The sequence below is a fragment of the Oncorhynchus nerka genome, linkage group LG22, assembly GCF_034236695.1.
Source record: "Oncorhynchus nerka isolate Pitt River linkage group LG22, Oner_Uvic_2.0, whole genome shotgun sequence".
Taxonomy (NCBI): domain Eukaryota; kingdom Metazoa; phylum Chordata; class Actinopteri; order Salmoniformes; family Salmonidae; genus Oncorhynchus; species Oncorhynchus nerka.
In genome coordinates, this window is record NC_088417.1 from 30,525,433 (window position 1) to 30,546,425 (window position 20,993).

Here is a 20,993-nt window from a genome sequence, read left to right on the forward strand (position 1 = left end):
CGAAAGCTTTATGCTAGCTGTTGTTGAATAGACAGTTTTACTTTGCAAATAACAGCTAATGCCTCCAAGCATCACTGGGAGCATTAAGATGGGCTTGTCAGTGATAGATGATCAAAACTCAGGAACCCATCGGGCACATCATGAGGAATCAGATGAGGCATCGGAATATGACCGGGCATAACCGCATGTCAGAAATGAGCGGAACATTCCCTCGCCTTCGGGATCTCAAGCGCTTCTCAAACCTGACAAATCACCCTCGCGTAGTTCTTAGCATGTTTAACAAAGCTATTTCTCCACAGAAACTGTTTTTCTTTGAAATATTTCTAAGTAGGGTGTTTTTCTCCCCTCTTTAATCTCGTTTCAGGAGCTCTGTGCCAAATCAGATCAGCGTCAACTGCTAACGTTTCATGACTTTCATGACCCATCTCCATAAATATGTGCTAAACACTAAGCTGCCCAGACACCTGAAGGTTTTATTCCATTTAGATTTGGAACAAGATTGAGAGGAGGAGAAAATAAGGGGCTGAATACTGCACACCTCTCTGTGGCTGGGAGGAATATGCAAACACATTATACCCAGTCAGCCTGAATAATCCAGTGATCGACAGAACTGCATGGTGTTTTAATATCTCTCCACTTCTGATTGTTATTCCAAAAGCTCTTCAATAGTCTTTCTCTTCCTCCCTTTTCACAGTGATAATATGCATGTTGGCTGACTAGGCTAGCCTTGGAGACTGGCCACAGTAACACAAAGACTAATTCAAACCCTTTTCACACTAGTTGCTGGAACCGTATCAGAGCCAGTATGGTTCTGGTTGCCACGATAGTGTGAAAAGGGTACTAGAGATGCTCTGGAATGGTGTTCTGATTTGGAATGTGGAATGTGGGCACTAACTAACCAATCACACTTGTTTATGCCTCTTTAACAGTATCAGACGAGTTTAACCCCCACCTCACCCCCAGCACAGAAAACATGGAAGGTAAGCACTAACCACCAATCAGGGCGTATTGTTCATCACCACCGCCACTGAACCGGCTAATCGCACAGCACTTTGGAATAACAAGCTCATCTCTGATTGGCTCGTCTTTTTGAGTTGGGGTCAGATGTCAAGAGAAGGGTTTGGGAAAGGGGCGGTATTCTTATTGACCCCTTTGCCAACTCATAAAGGGTAACTTTTGTTTTTCTCTTTGCTCTTTGTCTGATTATTCCTCGGCCAGAGAAATGGAAGGATATTTATGATGCCATTTGAGGTAATTGCAGTGAGCACAAAAAGGGTTTTCATATTTTGTAGGGAGAGAAAAAGAAAGTGGCATGGTGTTGAATAGAGGTTTGGCAGCAGTAGTCTGAAACGTTGCCACCATGCTTGTTCTGTAGTGAATATGATAGAAGAAAACATTCATTATGCTGAAAGGTGTAGGGGGTAGGGTTGTGAGGAGTGAGGCAATGTAGTCCCATTTGAAATAGAGATGCTCAATGCCAGTTGGCCTCTTTAGCTGAATGGAATTAATCCATCAATGACAAGCCAGTGTGTTCTCACCTTCCATTAGAACGGGTCTAGTACAACGTGTGTACTCACCAGGCACAGAATGTGTTGAGAGCTGAACAATGCAAACAGCACTTTTACTAAACAGCAGCCAAAATCTATTCTTTCTCATACCTATTGCACATTATTGAAATAAATACAAGTGATTCACTGAATGAGCAGGACAGGATCACAGCCTAACTACAGGTAATCTATACTGAACAAAAATATAAATGCAACATGTAAAGTATTGGTCCCATGTTTCATGAGCTGAAATAAAAGCTCACATACATTTTCCAAAAAAGCTTATTTCTCTCCAATTTTGTGCATAAGATGTTTACATCCATGTTAGTGAGCATTTTTCCTTTGTCAAGACAATCCATCCAACTGACATGTGTGGCATATGAAGTAGCTGATTAACCAGCATTGTCATTACACATGTGCACCTTGTGCTGGGGACAATTAAAGGCTACTCAAATGTCCAGTTTTGTCACACAACACGATGCCAGAGATGTCTCGAGTTTTGAAGAAGCGTGCAATTGGCATGCAGGAACGTCCACCAGAGCTGTTGCCAGATAATTTAATGTTAATTTCTCTACCATAAGCCGCCTACAGAGTTGTTTTTGAGAATTTGGCAGTACATCCAACCGGCCTCACAACCGCAGACCATGTGTAACCATGCCAGCCCAGGACCTCTACATCCAGCTTCTTCAAAACTCATTCAGATTGGCTGGGCCTGGCTCCCCAGTGGGTGGGCCTGGCTCCCAAGTGGGTGGGCCTATGCCCACCCATGGCTGAGCCCCTGCCCAGTCATGTGAAATCCATAGATTAGGGCCTGGAATTGATTTCAATCGACTGATTTCCTTATATGAACTGTAACTCAGTAAAATTGTTGAAACTGTTGCATATTGCGTTTTATATTTTTGTTCAGTATATGACCCAGCTATTTTGACGTAGAGTATTGCTCTCATGTCCATAGAAATAGAACACATTCTAGTTCTGTGCTCGCGTCACCACCACCACCACCACCAGCACCCCCAATGTCATGGCTACTTAGCCAAACAATGACAATGCCTCTGATTGAGATGTTGAGTCACATTAATGATAATGGGGTGACATTATGTTACATGTAGAACAGTGTGGATTGGAGGATATAGGACGTCCTCTGGTCTTCCTAATGAACCAAGGCTATGTCCCAAATGGCACCCTATTCCCTATATAGTGTACTACTACTTGTATAGTGCTCGGGTCAAAAGTAGTGCACTATATAGGGAATATGGTGGCATTTGAGACATGGCCCAGGAGTTGGCAGTGACAATGAGCCTGGTCGACCCAGGGCCGCATCTCTTCCTCAGGGATACCAGGACATGGCCCCGCCACGCCACCCTGGGACTATTTTTAGCTTAATTACCCTTTTAACGCTGCGCTTTAAACCCTCCACACACTGAATACATTAGGCATAATGGAGCCCCCGTCCTCCCTGTCCTCCCCGTCCATACAAAAATCTTTACATGCAAGGATGAAGTGGTTGTGAATAATGGTGGTGGGAGCATTGCTCCTTGGCTGCTTTCCAAATGGCACCATGCTCCCTATATAATGCATTCCTTTTGACCAGAGCCCTATAGGGCTTGGTCAAAATGTGTGCACTAAATAGGGAATTATTGGGCCATTTTGGACGCAGCCATTGTAATTATACTATGGGGCTGCTGGAGCTACTACCGTAATAATCACTAGTGATTTATTCATATAGTTTGCAATACCTCCCTTTAACGCTTAATGATCATCGCTCTTCTCCAATTAAATGTCCTCCTGGTTGCCTTTGGTTTCGTCTTATTACTGTAAGAATATATTGCACATTCATCTTGGTCACTAATATTTGCTGGTGCGTTTTGGCATTTTTTTTGTGTGTGTGTCGCATATTTATGCTTCCCCCTATTTCTTCTCTGAGCGTGCGGTGAGTGTCATACCTGTGTCGGTTTGCGATAGGGAACATGTATTATTTCTTCCCCAATGAGCAGAAGACGTGGCAGCGTGGGTTGGTTGTGTGATAGGACCTGGCATATTGAGAGCTGTCAGTCAAAATGTCCCTGGAGAGGTTCTGAGAGATTCAGATGAAAACAAAGGCAAAAGCACGGACCAATCAGAGGCCTCTGTGCCATTCCCAGACAGAAACACTACACAACGATCTAGCCTGATTCAGAATACGAAAGGGTGATAATTCCCAGATTCGGAGAATGGCAGATGAGGGAGAGAGAGAGCGGCAGATGCCATTTGTGTTTCCATAAACTGTTGTATCCGTCCGTGGGTTTATCACCCACAATCCTATTGTGTCAAACATGCACCCGCCCAGCTTCGGTGTGTGCTCTATTCTGTTTGTCTGGATTTATGCATAAGCTTCCAAAGCCTCACATTTACATGGCATTTGGAGTATGTTGATTAAGGCACATCCTCCAGCATGTGGAGAATTATGCCACGTCCTTACCGGGGGCTGCAATTTCCTGTTATTCATGTTTTTTATGTCTGTCCTCCCATGTCCTTAATCTGACACAAGTGGTTCTTTTGAGAAATAAATCCAGATGATTTCCCCTTCCACCCAGGTGGTACAATAAGATGAGCAAATCTCCTTCATTGTCATATAAAATGAAGTCGGTAATCAGAGATGTGCCTTGCTTTCCTGAGGAACAACACAGTTAAATGGCTGTCCTGTTCCCGGTGGTGCTTCACAAGGGTACCTGTAACCCTGCTGACATTTCAAACGCACTGTAAAGTTCTGTTTTACTGTCACCGTCAGCTGGAAGATGTGGATCCACTTACTGGTGATGTTGCATCATGCAATTGCTTTTCCTTTAAGCATGCATCTGAGTGGTTAGCAGTGTGGCCCTCTGGTGAACCTACTCGCACTGGTCCAAAGTAGTGCACTATATAGGGAATATGGTGCCATTTGGGACACTTCCAGGTATCTGTGTAGTTGGTAGCGTGGTCCTCGGGTGCCTGCTGGGAACAGGAGTCTTTATTAGCTGTGACAGGGTTATTATGGAGAGCTGTGTAGAGGCCTCAGTTTATACATAGAGTAACAGCTAACGACTGACCTCGGTACAGCCAGACGGGGGAGTAGTGACCCATGGACCAGTGGATCCAAGCAGCGCTGAGAGACAGGATACACACATCTTGTCACAGTAAGGTCAGAGGTTAGTGGCTTGGATGACCAGACCACCTGTGGTTAGGTTTCCTCCCCTAGTCTAAAAAACATGGTCTAGGATTCCTCCCAAATGGCCTCCGATTCCTTATATGCTGTGAAGTGTACTAATTTTGACCTGGGCCAATCGGAAAAGTAGAATAGAATTGAACTTTATTGTCCATCCAGGATGGACATTTTTCTTTGGCATCACCTTCCAGTAGAAAAGCAAAATACTACACTAAATATGGAATAGGTTGCCATTTGGGATGCATCCCTAGACTGGTGAGAAGAGAGTCATCCTTGGTCAACAGAATTCCTTTTCCCACAGTCGTTCACTTCTGTAAGAAAGCAGATTGGGATGTCACTTTGATATAGAAGCGTTTGGCACGGTTCTCGGCTAATCACAAACGTAGCCACGGCAGGTTTACTTGGCTAAAGGACCAAGTAGAGATTAGCAGCCTGGTGCTTTCAGGCAGTAGAAGACGGGCGTCTGAAGCTGCTACTGCTTGTGAAATGATGATAACAGTAGCAGGCAACACATGGGTTACTGTCCTGGGCTGGCATGTTGCCTTCTATATCGCCTGGAGTCCATTAGACTTCCTCTCCTTCTCCCGATCTCCCCACTCAAATCACCTGTAGTTACTTCACAACCAACCACTCTACTCCTCTCTGACTTTTCAGAGGGGTTATTCATTCCATAAGAGGGAGAAGGAAATAGATTCGTAATTGTTTTCTTTCTCTGATGGGGGTTTATTTTCTTATCCCTAATCTGTTGTTGGCTCCGTGTCTGTTCATCCACAGATCCGCTGTGAGAGCTCAGCAGCAATAGGCCACGCTCCGTTTAGGGCCCCGAAAACAAGTCAGGGGTGTTATTGATGACTGAAGGAAACGTGGGGGGGCAGAAGGCCGAAACAAGACCACATGGTAGCTGGCTGACTGACTGGCTGGCTTGGTGTTTACATGAGGCATGGAACCTGGCAGCACATGCTATGTGTGTTTTGGACCTGAGGGGTCTAAAGAGACAATGCTGGTCTGTGGGCCTCATTCCCATATGCACAGTCCTTAGAGAGTCCTCATCTTCCACTGAACGGTGGTCAAAATCCAGACAGGACTAATTCAATCAAAAGTTTATCAACTATCTATTAACTGTTTCCCTTTTCAAAGTTTCTTATTAACACGCTGGTTAGATGCAGATTTAAAATCTATTCTGTTTTGTGGGAAGGTGGTTGTTATTGGTTAATACAGCACAATGAAGAATAAGTGAATGGATAGGGACAGAAAATCAAAATGTCTGCTTGTTTAACATGGCTATCTGGTGAGGCCAGAGCTCAGGGGAACTGACTGACGCCGCCTGACAAAATTAAATACCAATACCCCCAGTCTCGCTCCACTTCCATACCTTAAACAAACGCACAGCAGCCATTGGAAAACAAATGATAGCTGTCTCAAGGTTTATTCCAGAGGTAGATAAGAGGTTGCTGTCCAGCACTCAGTCTGCTATCCATCTACAGATCTGGCGTCTTACAAGCATACCTATCAGTACATCTAGTGCTAATGTCAACAGTCTTCTAAGTGGTGGTGATACCTGACAGGAACAGCAAACAAAAGAACGCGTTCATATTGTGCCAGAGTTTATAGTTACTGAGAACAGACACCCGTCTTTGGCAATTGTTGTTTCTTTATCATTTGCATGTTAATTACATGCATTTTGCATGAACGGGATCCATTATAAGGCATATTTCAATGAAATGAGTTGTCACGGGGCCACCCGTTTTGTGCCAACAGTAAATTAGTTCTGCACACTGTGAAGTCATACTTCACTCACATCTTCTTCTTTCTTTGTGGTGTGTGTGTGGTGTGTGTGGTGAGGGTGAGGGTGAGGTAGGCTACTTGTCTTGACAGGAGTTTGTAAAGATTCCATACATGTTTATCTCTACTAGATCTAACAGGTGGCTGGTGTTGGCAACAGTTTGGGAAATCTCTGTGTTGTAAAAGCCCCACCTGGCTATAGCTTGCATTCTCTCTATACATGAGCAATCCCATTTTGGGTGTGGTGTGTGACCCTGCGTTCATATTCTGTTATCCACCATCTGCACAACCTTAATCTTCTCGTTTTGAAGTGAGGCTGGTTGTGTCCTTTAAAAGCCTCGTTGCGAAGAGCTTTAAAAAATAAATAAAAAGATTAGACGCATGAAAGGCCATCCCGTGGAAGGTTCAGAGTAGTGACATCGAGGAGGCCACGGCAGTAGGAAGTGAATGGGCTGTGTTTAGTCTACAATACTTCTGATTATCCTACTGTTTTCTAATGCATTCTCCCTCCTCCCCTCTAACTCTGCATCCCATCCTCACTTCCACCCCTATCTTTCCCCTGTTCTGCTCTAGATCAGAGTGATGTTATGTTGATCTAATTTCTGTTCTGTTAACCATGGCTGCTCACTCTTGCCTACAGTACTGTACACACTTTAGTATATAGACATTTGGAAGCTCGCTGGGTTTTGAAAATGTACTCCGTTTACACGCACGCATTTCAGGCACATTACACAGTCTGAGAAACTTTGTCAAACATTGTTGAAATGAGAACGAGGGTTTACTCTGTTTTCTCTTTGTCTTGCTCCTACAAAGATAGATAGATATGCCCTCATAATGTTTCACACACTCCAATTCATCATTTATTTTCCAGATGAATTCCCACAGACTATAGCCCGTCCTTCTTCTCCTATGGTGAATTACACGCCAAGTGGAGGGTTTTACATCATCTCATTTTCTTTCGGTCTTTGGAAACTAGGAAAACCTAAATGATTTATAGCAATCAGAGTTCAGCATAGAATATAACGTTTCGGGACACATTTTCAGGGTATGAATATCACACATCATAAAATCTGTGTCTATTTCCTATTTAGTGCACCACTTTTGACCAAAGCCGTAGGGTATTAATAGGGTGCCATTTAGGACACTGCCAAACTCAATTGTTCTTGGACCTGTGTTCGGACTACTCCTTTATCAGACTCTTCGACAGGAGAAGCAGTAGGACCCTCCCTGGGCCTCAAGGCAGTCCTATAAAGACTATATAAACTTATGTAGGGCATTATGAGTCTTTGTCATGCATAGGAAGGCTTTATGAATGCTAAATATCACCACTCTAAGTCCAGTGTCACCACTTCTCCTTGCTTCAGGCTCTTCGACAGGAGAAACAATTGGTCCCTCTCTGGGCCTGAAGAAGTCCAGCTCCCTGGAGAGCCTCCAGACTGCCGTTGCCGAGGTTACACTCAACGGGGAAATGAACCTCCACAGGCCACGCCCACGAATCATCAGGGGGCGGGGCTGCAACGAGAGCTTCCGGGCAGCCATCGACAAATCGTACGACAGGCCAGGAGTAATCGTTGCTGCTATGGAAGAGTGTGACCTGAAGGGAATGGAGACATGTGAGTGTTAAGTGTTCAGACTGTAAGACCTCGGTTTTATAAAGCATAACTCATTTTGTGTATAGTTTATAGACCTCGGGTTTTATAAAGCATAACTCATTTTATGTGTAGTTTATAGACCTTGGTTTTATAAAGCATAACTCATTTTATGTGTAGTTTATAGACCTTGGTTCCATTAAGCAAACCTATGTAGTTTCTGTAGTTCATGGTCAGTGTTAAATAAAGTAACTGGCCGATAGTTCCAAAATGAGACACTTTGAATATAGAAGGAGGATCCACCCATATAATTAAGCAATAAGGCCCGAAGGGGTGTGGTATATGGTCAATATACCAAGGGCTGTTCTTACACACGACGCATCGCAGAGTGCCTAGATACAGCCCTTAGCCGTGGTATGTTGGCCATATACCACAAACCCCCAAGGTGCCTTATTGCTATTATAAACTGGTTACCAACATAATTAAAGCAGTAAAAATAAATGTTTTATCACACCCGTGGTATACGGTTTGATATACCACGGCTGTCAGCCAATCAGCATTCAGGGCTTTAACCACCCAGTTTATAATTACATATAGAACATTATTTGCTAATATCTCTATGGATCTACCCCTCACTCAAGTTCCGTAGGTTTTCTCTCATACATTACTTAGTGAGAGGCATGCAGAAAGGAATAAGCATCCAATCAGCATCTACATCAGAGAGCCATTAATATGCATAGGGTTAGTGTAGAAGTGAATTGTTCTAGACTGCTTCTCCATGTCTTCCCTGAGGGCTCACAGCCATTTAAACTGCATTGTCATTTATTCCAAGCAGACTACAAACAGAACAAGGAAAGCACTTCCATTGTTTGCCAACAGAACACACGAGTCTTGCTTTTTTTGCATCTTGGCTTTATGGTCCTGGATGTTTTGTTGTGGAAGCTTTTATGTATGTACTTTTTTTTTCAATGTTGTGCCTAGATTCAGAATCCATTCTTTATTTTGGGATTCAATCGAAAAGTGTGTCATCGTGTTCTCTAACGGTTCCTTTTCATTCGTGGTTTTACTTTCTTAGTGTCATAACACATTGGTACAGGTAAATCTGTTTCATGTTGAGTAGAAACAGGATTTTGGGATTCTTTAGATACTCTGACTGTACTGCCAAATGTATTGACTAAAATTGAGACCAGAAATAACTTAAATTCTCAAAGTATTACCTAGTCTCCCTCTTCCCTTTGACTGAGCACGTCAGTTGGCAGGTGTTTCTTGACACAAAGGCATTTGAGATAGAGGCAGGGATGTGTTACATTCCTGAACAGGTAATACCCTGCAACGCCACCACAATAATCACCAGATATATTTTTCATTAATTCTCCATGAATAGATTCCATTAAAGCAACCTGGGGAAATTTGAAAAAGAGGGGAATAATTTGCATGGAATTATTTGCATCTCTTTGTTCTCATAAGCTCTGTCTGCAAACCACTAAATGCTGTCTTATCTTGCCTAAGAAAAAAAAATGGGACAAGCTCTACGATTTCCTCCTTCCTTTCCTCTGCCGAGGAATATTTTCTCTTCTCGCATGAAATTCAAATAACTCTGATTTTATATGATATTATATCATCACAGGGTTTAATCGTCAACGTTGACAGATAAGCCTTTCGCTTTTCCTACAACCAATACTTTTATTCACATGAAATGAGAATGTGACGTCGCCTTCTGCAAATGTGTCCCCACAAGATATCCTACCGAGCTACTGCATTCCCTTATATATGTTATCGGGGGTTTAATGTTTCTAAACAGAGATTCTGAATTCAAATCCCCCTATATTGTGTACGCTGAAATGAGCCCAGCAATTTTACATTTCAGTCAGAACTCTCATTTACACACTGAAATGAGTCTCCCTTTTCTCTATTGAAATGGAGAGATTTAATGATACACTTTGATTGCAGTGTCAAAACATTTGCTGTCTGCGGTCGGGCACACAGATCGTTTTAATTGCCCCTATTCAGTTCACTTTTCTGTGGACTCCCTCCTGCAATCTGAGCTTGGCAAGTACCTAAACTTTTATTTTCCGAGGCTTTTTTTGATTGAAACACCATAGATTTTTCTTGCTGTTTTGCCTCAACTCGTTCCTGTCAGTCTTTGTGTGGCTAATGTGAAATGAAGTGTTCTATCTTATTTAGACCTTCATCGCGGTTCATTTCTCTCGTTCTCATTTTTTTGCCAACAGACTTTTAGTGGACTGCTTGATAAAAACAAACCAAACACACACACACAGCGTTTTACATTCCCCCAGGAGGGCCAGTAAGATTACAATATTTAGTGTGTTATCAGTGACAGCGTCATTACGAGCATCTAACATTAGTGCTGTTGCTAATCTTAGCCATAATGGCCAAGATGCAGCTCAGTTCTGAGATATGCCGCCTTTGCACTTAACAAGATGATAAGCACGCCTCAGTATGAGTGATAGAATTGATATCTGTCCAGACCCTGTTAGTCTTATCATATCCCAAAGTGGGGATAGGCAAAAAATGTTGTTTTTTTTGCATAATTGAATAGGGCTTAAACCACGAGATTCAGCATGCTATTCTTGTCATACACCGCCTCATGGTGAGATTTCATTTCAGTAATTTCCTTTGAGATGGATGCAGAAAGCAACCGCTGATAACTCGACGGACCGAGAAGAAAACAAGTCCTTGGCGCCTTCATCCTTTGAAATGTGAACCAAGGCTGCGTTCCAAATGGCACCCTGTGGGTCCTGGTCAGTTGTAGTGCACTGCATAGGGAATAGGCAATAATTTGGGATGCAGCCCTGTACTTTTCAATCACCACAGTCAGTCTCATCTCATCTCGCTATGCTAAGAATTCATCAAGGACTTACCTTTTTTTTATTTTCCTGATAAGAACCTTTCTTTTTTCCCCCTGTCAAAGCCAGCCAATCAGGCAGTAATGTGCGAGACATTAATAAAGCTTAATCCCAGGGCCATCTACCTCACGCCTCATTGTGACGCATATACCACCGTAGGCATGCAGCCCATTGGAGGAGAACCCAGGCTATTTGCAATTAAGATCCCCATAGGCCTTCTCAGAGATGATTTAAATGTAAATTAGTGACAGATTAATTACAGACACGCTGCAGTGTAGTAGAAACCTTGAGTATAATCAACTCAGTTTCACTGAAGAGGGTTCATTTCAATATGGAGCTTTTCTTGGATGATGGAAATTCGAGACAGTACAGAAAACAGAGATACTGACAATCTAGCTATATATATATATATATATAATGCATTTACAGTGCATTCGGAAAGTATTCAGGCCCCTTGACCTTTTCCACATTTTGTTATGATACAGCCTATTCTAAAATAACCTATCCATGAGGTCAAAGGAATTGTCTGTAGAGATCTGAGACAGGATTGTGTCAAGGCACAGATGTGGGGAAGAGTACTAAAAATGTCGGCAGCATTGAAGGTCCCCAAGAACACAGTGGCCTCCATCATTCTTAAATGGAAGAAGTTTCGAACCACCAAGATTCTTCCTAGAACTGGCCGCCCGGCCAAACTGAGCTATTGGGGGAGAAGGGACTTGGTCAGGGAGTTTACCAAGAACCTTATGGTCACTCTGACAGAGCTCCAGAGTTCCTCTGTGGAGATGGGACAACCTTCCAGAAGAACAATCATCTCTGCAGCACCCCACCAATCAGGCCTTGGTAGAGTGTCCAGACAGAAGCCACTACTCAGTAAAATGCACATGACAGCCCGCTTGGAGTTTTGCCAAAAGGCATCTAAAGACTCTCAGCCCCTGAGAATCTCGATTCTCTGGTCTGATGAAACCAAGATAGAACTCTTCGACTGAATGCCAAGCGTCCCGTCTGGAGGAAACCTGGCACCAATCGTACGGTGAAGCATGGTGGTGGTAGCATCATGCTGTGGGGATGTTTTTCAGCGGCAGGGACTGAGAGACTAGTCAGGATAGAGGCAAAGATTAATGGAGCAAAGTACAGAGAGATATTTGATGAAAACCTGCTCCAGAGCGCTCAGGACCTCAGACTGGGGCGAAGGTTCACCTTCCTACAGGACAAAGCATACAGCCAAGACAATGCATGAGGGGTTTCGGGACAAGTCTCTGAATGTCCTTGAGTGGCCCAGCCAGAGCCCGGACTTGAACCTGATCAAACATCTCTGGAGAGACCTGAAAATAGCTATGCAGCAATGCTCCCCATCCAACCTGACAGAGCCTGAGAGGATTTATTTTTGTATTTTTTCACCTTTATTTATTTTTTCGTTCCAATCAGTGGCAGCAGAGAACTGGAAGGAAAGGCGGCCAAATGAGGTGTTGGCTTTGGGAATAACCAGTGAGATATACCTGCTCGAGCGCGTGCTACAGGTGGGTGTTGCTATGGTGACCAGTGAGCTGAGATAAGGCGTAGCTTAAACCTAGCAAAGACTTATAGATGACCTGGAGCCAGTGGGTTTGGCGACGAATATGTAGCGAGGGCCAGCCGACGAGAGCATACAGGTCACAGTGGTGGGTGGTATATGGGGCTTTGGTGGCAAAACGGATGGCATCCAGTTCGCTGAGTAGAGTGTTGGAGGCTATTTTGTAAATGACATCGCCGAAGTCGAGGATCGGTAGGATAGTCAGTTTTACGAGGGTATGAAGGAGAGTGAAGGATGCTTTATTGCGAAATAGGAAGCTGATTCTTCATTTAATTTGGATTGGAGATGCTTAATATGAGTCTGGAAGGAGAGTTTACATACTAGCCAGACACCTAGGTATTTGTAGATGTCCACATGTTCTAAGTCAGAACCGTTCAGAGTAGTGATGCTAGTCGGGCGGGCGGGTGTGGGCAGCGATTGGTTGAAAAGCATGCATTTAGTTTTGCTAGTATTTAAGAGCTGTTGGAGGCCACGGAAGGAGAGTTGTATGGTATTGAAGCTCGTTTGGAGGTTTGTTAACACAGTGTCCAAAGAAGGGCCAGATGTATACAGAAGGGTGTCGTCTGCGTAGAGGTGGATCAAGGAATAACCCGCATCAAGAGCGACATCGTTGATATATACGGAGAAAAGAGTCGGCCCGAGAATTGAACCCTGTGGTACCCCCATAGAGATTACCAGAGGTCCGCACACCATGCCCTCCGATATTATACACTGAACTCCATCTGAGAAGTAGTTGGTGAACCAGGCGAGGCAGTCATTTGAGAAACCAAGGCTCTTGAGTCTGCCGATAAGAATACGGTGATTGACAGAGTTGAAAACCTTGTCCAGGTCGATGAAGCCTGCTGCACAGTGCTGTCTTTTATCGATGGCGGTTAGGATAACGTTTAGTACCTTGAGCGTGGCTGAGGTACACCCATGACCAGGTCGGGAACCGGATTGCACAGCGGAGAAGGTACAGTGGGATTTGAAATGGTCAGTGAAATGGTTGTTGATCTGCAGAGAAGAATGGGAGAAACTCCGCAAATACAGGTGTGCCAAGCTTGTAGTGTCACACTCAAGAAGACTCGAGGCTGTAATCGCTGCCAAAGGTGCTTCAACAAACCACAGAGTAAAGGGTCTGAATACTAAATGTGATATATATTTTTTATATATTAGCTAACATTTCTAAGAACCTGTTTTTGCTTTGTCATTATGGCGTATTGTGTGGGGAAAAAAACTATTGAATCAATTTTTGAATAAGGCTGTAACCTAACAAAATGTGGAAAAAGGTAAGGGGTTTGGATACTTACCGAAGGCACTGTATACTCAACAAAAATATAAACACAACATGTAAAGTGTGTGTTCCATGTTTCATGAGCTGAAATAAAAGATCTCAGAATGTTCCATACGCACAAAAAGCTTTTTTCTTTCAAATTGTCTTCACAAATTTGATTACATCCCTGTTAGTGAGCATTTCTCCTTTGCCAAGATAATCCTTCCACCTGACAGGTGTGGCACATCAATAAAATGATTAAACAGCATGATCATTACACAGGTGCACCTCGTGCTTGGGACAAATACAGGCTGCTCTAAAATGTGCAGTTTTGACACACAACACAATGCCACAGATGTCTCAAGTTTGGAGGGAGTTGTCCACCAGTGCTCTTGCCAGAGAATTTAAAGTTGTATTAGAGAGTTTGGCAGTACGTCCAACCGGGCTCACAACCGCATGTAACCGTGTAACCACGCCAGCCCAGGACCTCCACGTCCGGCTTCTTCACCTGCTGGATCTTCTGAGACCAGCCACCCAGACAGCTGATGATTCTGAGGAGTATTTATGTCTGTAATAAAGCCTTTTGTGGGGGAAAATTCATACTGATTGGCTGAGCCAGGCTCCACAGTGGGTGGGTCTGTCTCCCAACTGGGTAATGCCCTCCCAGGCCCACCCATGGCTGCGCCCCTGCCCAGTCATGTGAAATCGATAGAGTAGGGCCTATTTAATTTATTTCAATTGACTGTTTTCATTATATGAACTGTAACTCAGTAAAATCATTGAAATGGTCTCATGTTGCATTTATATTTTCCAGTATGTTAGACCCAAACAAAAACAATCTCTCTCCCTCCCTTTTTCCATCTCTCAGTGGAGGAGGACACCGAGGGGAGTACTCGGTCAGGCCGGGACTCCATATCTACGGCCACTGACCTGACCCTGCCACCCGGCAACTCTGTAACCATGGAGACGCAGGTGAATGGCAACGGCGATAAAAAGAGGGTGAAGAGCGTGAGGGACAAGAAGAAGCCTGAGAGAGATAAAGAAAAGGAGAAAGAAAAAGAGAGAGAAAAAAACAAAGCCAAGAAAGGGTTGCTGCTGAAGGGCCTGGGAGACATGTTCAGGTAAGGACCCTTTACCCTCTAGACCCAATCAAAACTCTTATTCTGTTAATGTATTCAGTAAAACATTCTGGAGTATGACTAGAGCATTCTGTAGCAAATCTGAAATCGGAACACAGAGTGCGTTCTCTCTGTGATTGGTATTGGAACTAATGGGGGTGAACCTCACCTTAAACTCTGCTGGGGTCAATATGCCCAGGCAGCCAGGCCTCTGGCACATCTCAAGCGTTTTTTTTTTTTTAATAAGGAAAGGATGTTTTATTCATTATGTACAGTATCATACCCACCGAAACACCTTCTCTGTTTGTTAAACCAGTGGAGAATGCACTGTACTCAGCCTGAGTACTAATGGGAATATGTGATTGGGTCTTATTAGAACAAAGGATAAAAAGCTTGTGAAGATTACAAACTTGATTTCATTAGAATCACTTTGCATGTATTTCAGATGCCCAGGGGCATTGTATTGTGAGTCATCTGCTGCTGTGCAGTCCTGGTTTGTGGCCTACAGCGTGTCAGGCTAATGGTGGGAAATTGGTAGAGATCACTCTGCTCTTGTTGGTCACCCATTGCTCTTTATGTGTGACCAGTAAACAGTCCCCCAGAGGTGGTTACTTCTATAAAATGCTTCCTGCATTCGGTGTATTGAGCTTCTCACTGAAACAGTACAGCAAGCCCTGCGGCTGTATGTATCAGCGTCTCAGCGTTGGAGTGCTGACTTAGGATCGGTTTTGCCTTTTAGATCACAATGAACAAGATTACATCAACAGTAAGGACCTGATCCTAGATCAGCACTCCTACTCAGAGATGCTTGATGCTTGATCAAATTGCTAATGCTAAAACTACAATGTGATCAGTACTAACCACTAATGTATGGTATTGTGAATCTGATCCTATCATGTACAGTAAGCTAACCCTCATCAGGTGAGGGATGGTGAGGGTGTATCCTATACCCTTAGTGCTAATTCAGAGAGCAGGGGGTCCAAGCGTGGTTGTTAGGGGCGCAGCCACCGCCACTGCCGTGAGGCTAATCAAACAGAAACCACAATTAATTATTTGGATTTTATGCTCATTTGCGTCCAGCATAAATAAGGGTGCTCACACACACACACACACGTCTGTTATCATGCAATAAATTGTTTTCCTGCGGATTATCTTAATGAGATTAACTTGTGTATCACGGAGGACAGCTCCATAATTAACAATGAAACTACAAGTGTTTTGAGGTCATGATTCAGGAATTCAGAAAGGTTGTTTATCTGGGGGAGATTATTTTATAATTACACATAGATGCACAAGCACACTAGTGCACGCACACAAACAGGCACGTGAACATGCACACAAGCACATGCAAATAAACACACAAACCTCTGCCTTTACTATGTCTTACTTTGAAGTGAGTTTGATTAGTGAATGTATGTTGAAATGTGAGTCGGTGGCTTTCATCGCTTCCTGTGTCACGGCGCAATCGGCACTGCTGGCAAAGGTTGTTCCTCTTCAGCATCTTCTGCGGCGCTAGAGAGGTGCAGACTATTCACCTGGACCTTGCCGTGCCCTTCCCTGGCACATCATCTTTCTACATTATCTCTGAGTACCACAGCCACTTAGGAGTTGGCACACAGCAGCCCTCCCTGACACTCTCCCCTGCACCCTGCATTTAACTCCCGAGACTTCTGACCCTTTGTCTTATATTGGATATGCAAAGAGACAGCTCACCAAAAACCACTACTTACTTCTCTCTCTATCCCTCTGCCTGCGTCCCAAATGGCACCATATTCCTGTTATACTGCTCCACGTTTGACCAGAGCCCTATGTGCCCTGGTAAAATGTAGTGCACCGTAGGGAATAGGGTGCTGTTTGGGACGCAGACTCTCTCTCTCTGTGTGATGCTGGCTCACTCCCTCCCTGCCCTCAGTTAAAAAGCAGGCTTGGAGAGTGTTTTGCACTGTGTTAAAGGGATACTTTGTGATTTTGCAGTGAGCCCTTTTATCTACTTCCCCAGGGTCAGATGAACTTGTGGAAACCATTTTTACGCCTCTGTGTCCAGTATGATGGAAGATAGCATAGGCTCGCAAAAAATCTCTAACTACCATTAGAGTAATGGCTAGCAGACACCGGCTAACTCTAGTTAGCGATTGCACTAGCGCTAGTTAGCAATTTACTTCATACTGGACGCAGAAACATAAAAATAGTATCCACGAGTTCATCTGACTCTGGGGAAGTGGATAAAGGGTTTCAATGCCTATCCCTTTAAGGTGAGACAGGTGTAAGGCAATGGAAAGACACTGAGCTAAACTGTTCATATGAAGGAGCCTGAAAAATAGAACAATAATAAAATGCCAAGCTAGAGGAAGGGGACGAGTCAAATATGAAGTGAGGGAGACGGACAGAGAGAGAGGGAGAGAGCTGACAAATATTCGAAGAGAGAGAAAATTGGAGGGAGAGAACGAGAAAAGAAAGTGTGAGAGATATGTTCGATGTAATGTCAGTTATTCTTTTGACGTTTTGGTCTGACACTCATTGAAAATTGAGGAGTTTCATACACAGAGAGAGATAGCATGTCCATCCAGTTCCCCAGCACATCATGAGCAATATTCCTGTTGCATACAAAACAGCTTAGAATCATCATCAGCCAATGGCATGACCAGACTTCATCATGATGACCACACATGCAACCTGATTGGCTTTAGCCCTTATCCCCGGGTGCTAATTTACATGGAACAGGCCTTCAGCACATCAAACCAATAAGCCTCCCTGACACAGACACACACACACACACACACACACACACACACACACACACACACACACACACACAAACACACACACACACACACACACATATAATCCTTTCACAAACACACAGATAAACACACACACACACACACCACACGCATCTACTCCCCTAAGGAGATTTGAAGGAGTTTGCAATACACTGCAATTTGAGCTCATCTGCATGCAAAGCTAAGGACGTGGCGCCTGATGAACATGCAGTGCACACGCTTAATGGACAGCCTGATTGGTAGTGCATTAAAGCCAGGGCCAGTGGAGAGTAGTGTGATATTGTAGAGAAAAGAAGAGCGAGATAGAGAGGGGAAGAGGAGGAGAGAAATTTGACTGCTTAAGCCGGAATAAAAGAACCCTCACAGTAAAATAACTTCTGTTATTGAATGTAAAATTATCTTCTGCAGCACATGAAATCATGTCTATTTTTGATGCAGTAATTAATAGGTTATTCCTATCAAAAGGGCAGAAATGGTCATGGACGGGGATAGAAATCCCTTTAAGGGAGGACTATAGTAATTTCATTTCACTGTTGTTTTACTATATGACAAGCCCATGGTCCGGTGGACATATATCCATCCAGCCATTATTCTAATAACCATGGTGCATCTCATGTCCTCTACTCCCAGATAGCATGACTGTGATCATGAATGCATCCCAATTGACACCCTCTTCCCTATATAGTGCACTGCTTTTGACCAAAGCCCTATAGGAATAGGGTGCCATTTGGGATGCACGTCATTACTTTCGGATCTTATCAGGGTTGTTTAGACATCCACATCCCCACCCGGGGCCTTGTTAACCCTGTTAGCATGTCGCTATGCTGCCTCCATGCAGCCATATAGTATCTATTCCTGTCTGATTTGAATGGCACAACGGCTCCATTTACAACCTTAATGAGGTGTTGTTTATCTTCCCTCTGATTGGCTGACCTCTCCGAATGCCCATCTTCCATCTCCCTCTCATCTCGCTGTCTTTGTGTGAGTCTGCGTAGCGGAGTGTGTACTGTATTGTATTTGAATCGGCCCTTGAGCATGGGTATGTGTGTGTGTGTGTGTGTGTGTGTGTGTGTGTGTGCGCATCAGGCTTGCGTGCTCAAGACCCGCTCCTTTCATGGGTGCTGAACTAATGCATCCTGGTTGTGGTAAAAGGAGCAGGCAGCTGCCGGATGGAGAGAGAGAGAGAGAGAGAGAGAGAGAGAGAGAGAGAGAGAGAGAGAGAGGGAGAGAGAGAGAGAGAGAAAGACAGACCGAGCAGGAGACAGGAATGGTGTGCACTGGAGTGAACTGTGGTGCCACATAATAGGGGGAAGAGGAGGAGGTGGAGGGGAAAAAGGAGCAGGAGGGGAGAGGGAAGAAAAAGTAGGAGGGAGGGAGGTAGCGAGTGGGGGGGGAAGGTTGGATGGTGGATGTAAGATTCCATGCCACAAAGGCAGATAATAGGAGGGTGTTGTTGGCAGAAGGAGAGTAGCTAAAGAGTTAGCGTGCCTTGGCATGATGTAGCGTGATGTTATGGGATCTGTTGTATGCGCTATGTTATCTATGCATTCCATATGACCCCATATGGTTGCGTGGGCGTCGTCACTTCAGATTGTGGTAAGCCGGTTTGGTCATTAGTATTGTAACATCGACACATATTTGCATATTTGTATATATTTTTTATTTATAAAGGATCCCCATTAGATTCTGCCAAGAAACAAAGCAATAAAACAACACGTACAACACATTATTAGACCACTAGTCTACCACTACATTTCTGCAATACATCATGTATAATCCATCATGTATAATACCACAATACAACAAAAATACAATGTACGTGTGTGTAGAGTGCGTGTTTGCGCGTCTGTGTGCCTGTGTTTGTGTCTCTTCACAAGCCGTGTGGTTCCATAAGTTTGATCTGTTTTTTATCATTTTCTACTGCTTGCTTGAGTTATCTGATGTGGAATAGAGTTCCATGTAGTCATGGCTCTATGTAGTACTGTGCATTTCCCAGAGTCTGTTCTGGACTGTGAAGAGACCCCTGGTGGCATGTCTTGTGGTGTATGCATGGGTGTCCGAGCTGTGTGCTAGTCTTTTGAACAGATATCTCGGGGCTTTCAACATGTCAATACCTCTCACAAAGACATGCACTCTCCTCTACTTTGAGCCAGGAGAGATTGACATGCATGTTATTGATGTTAGCTCTCCATGTACATTTAAGGGCCAGCCGTGCTGCTTTGTTCTTGGCCAACGGTAATTTGCCTTTGTCCCTCTTTGTGACACTTGACCATATGGTTGGGCAGTAGTCCAGGTGGGATAAAACTAGGGCCTGTAGGACTTGTTTTGTTGATAGAGATGTAAAGAAAGCAGAGTGGCGCTTTATTACGGACATACCTCTCCCCATCTTAGCTACCATTGCATCAATATGTTTTGACCATGACAGTTTACAATCCAGTGTTACTCCAAGCAGTTTAGTCTCCTCAACTTGTTAAATTTCCACATTATTCACCACAAGATTTAGTTGAGGATTAGGGCTTAGTCAATGATTTGTCCGAAACACGATGCTTTTAGTTTTTGAAATATTTAGGACTAGCTTACACCCATTCTAAAACTGACTGCAGCTCTTTGTTTAGTGTTGTAGTTGATGTGTATAATGTTGAGTCATCAGCAAACATAGACACACATGCTTTACTCAGTGCCCGTGGCAGGCAATTAATAAAAATTGAAAAAAGTAAGGGGCCTAGACAGCTGCCCTGAGGTGTGCCTAACTCTACCTGTATTATTACACACACCGTTTACCCATCAATGGCAATTAGGCGTTCCCATAAGCAGGCACTGACAGCTGCAGAATCTCATCTCAGAGAATTCATTGTGGTTCATGTCATGCCTCACTTATCATAATGTCCCATAAAAGATTGGCCAAGGTATTAATCCTACCATAGTTCAGTCAGGATCAAGCTACAACCTATTTAGAAGAATGACCACCAGCTTATGTTAGAGGAAGAGAAAAAGGACTCAACTTAGCACCAACATACTGCAACATCACAAATGGCTGTTGAGTACAACATATTTGTATGATATATTTCCAACTAATATGTCTTTGACATGCCATACCGGACGTGTTATTGTGAGTGAGTATTTCTGTGTATAAACTGAGAATTAAAGACATGCCAAATTTGCATTGGGTTTATTGATGTAACAGCAACAGCCTTCCACTCTTCCTCTCACTGGGATCCACCACTAAGAGAGATCTCATCTCATAGTGGGTATTGTCCTTAAGAAGAGGATCCCGTTTTCACCCTGTCAAAAACATATTTGAGAATAT

The 20,993-nt window shown here is 43.7% G+C and overlaps 1 protein-coding gene across 2 annotated transcripts in view; it reads left to right on the forward strand.

Moving 5' to 3' along the window:
* Positions 1–20,993, forward strand: part of LOC115104519 (partitioning defective 3 homolog) — a 581,101-nt gene that overhangs the window by 389,792 nt on the left and 170,316 nt on the right. Inside the window, exons 17-19 of one of the 2 annotated variants that reach the window (XM_065007121.1) lie at positions 930–980; positions 7,875–8,123; positions 14,657–14,909. In XM_065007121.1, coding sequence (XP_064863193.1) covers positions 930–980; positions 7,875–8,123; positions 14,657–14,909 — 553 coding nt within the window. The remainder of the gene's footprint in view (positions 1–929; positions 981–7,874; positions 8,124–14,656; positions 14,910–20,993) is intronic. The other variant, XM_065007122.1, reaches the window with a different exon arrangement.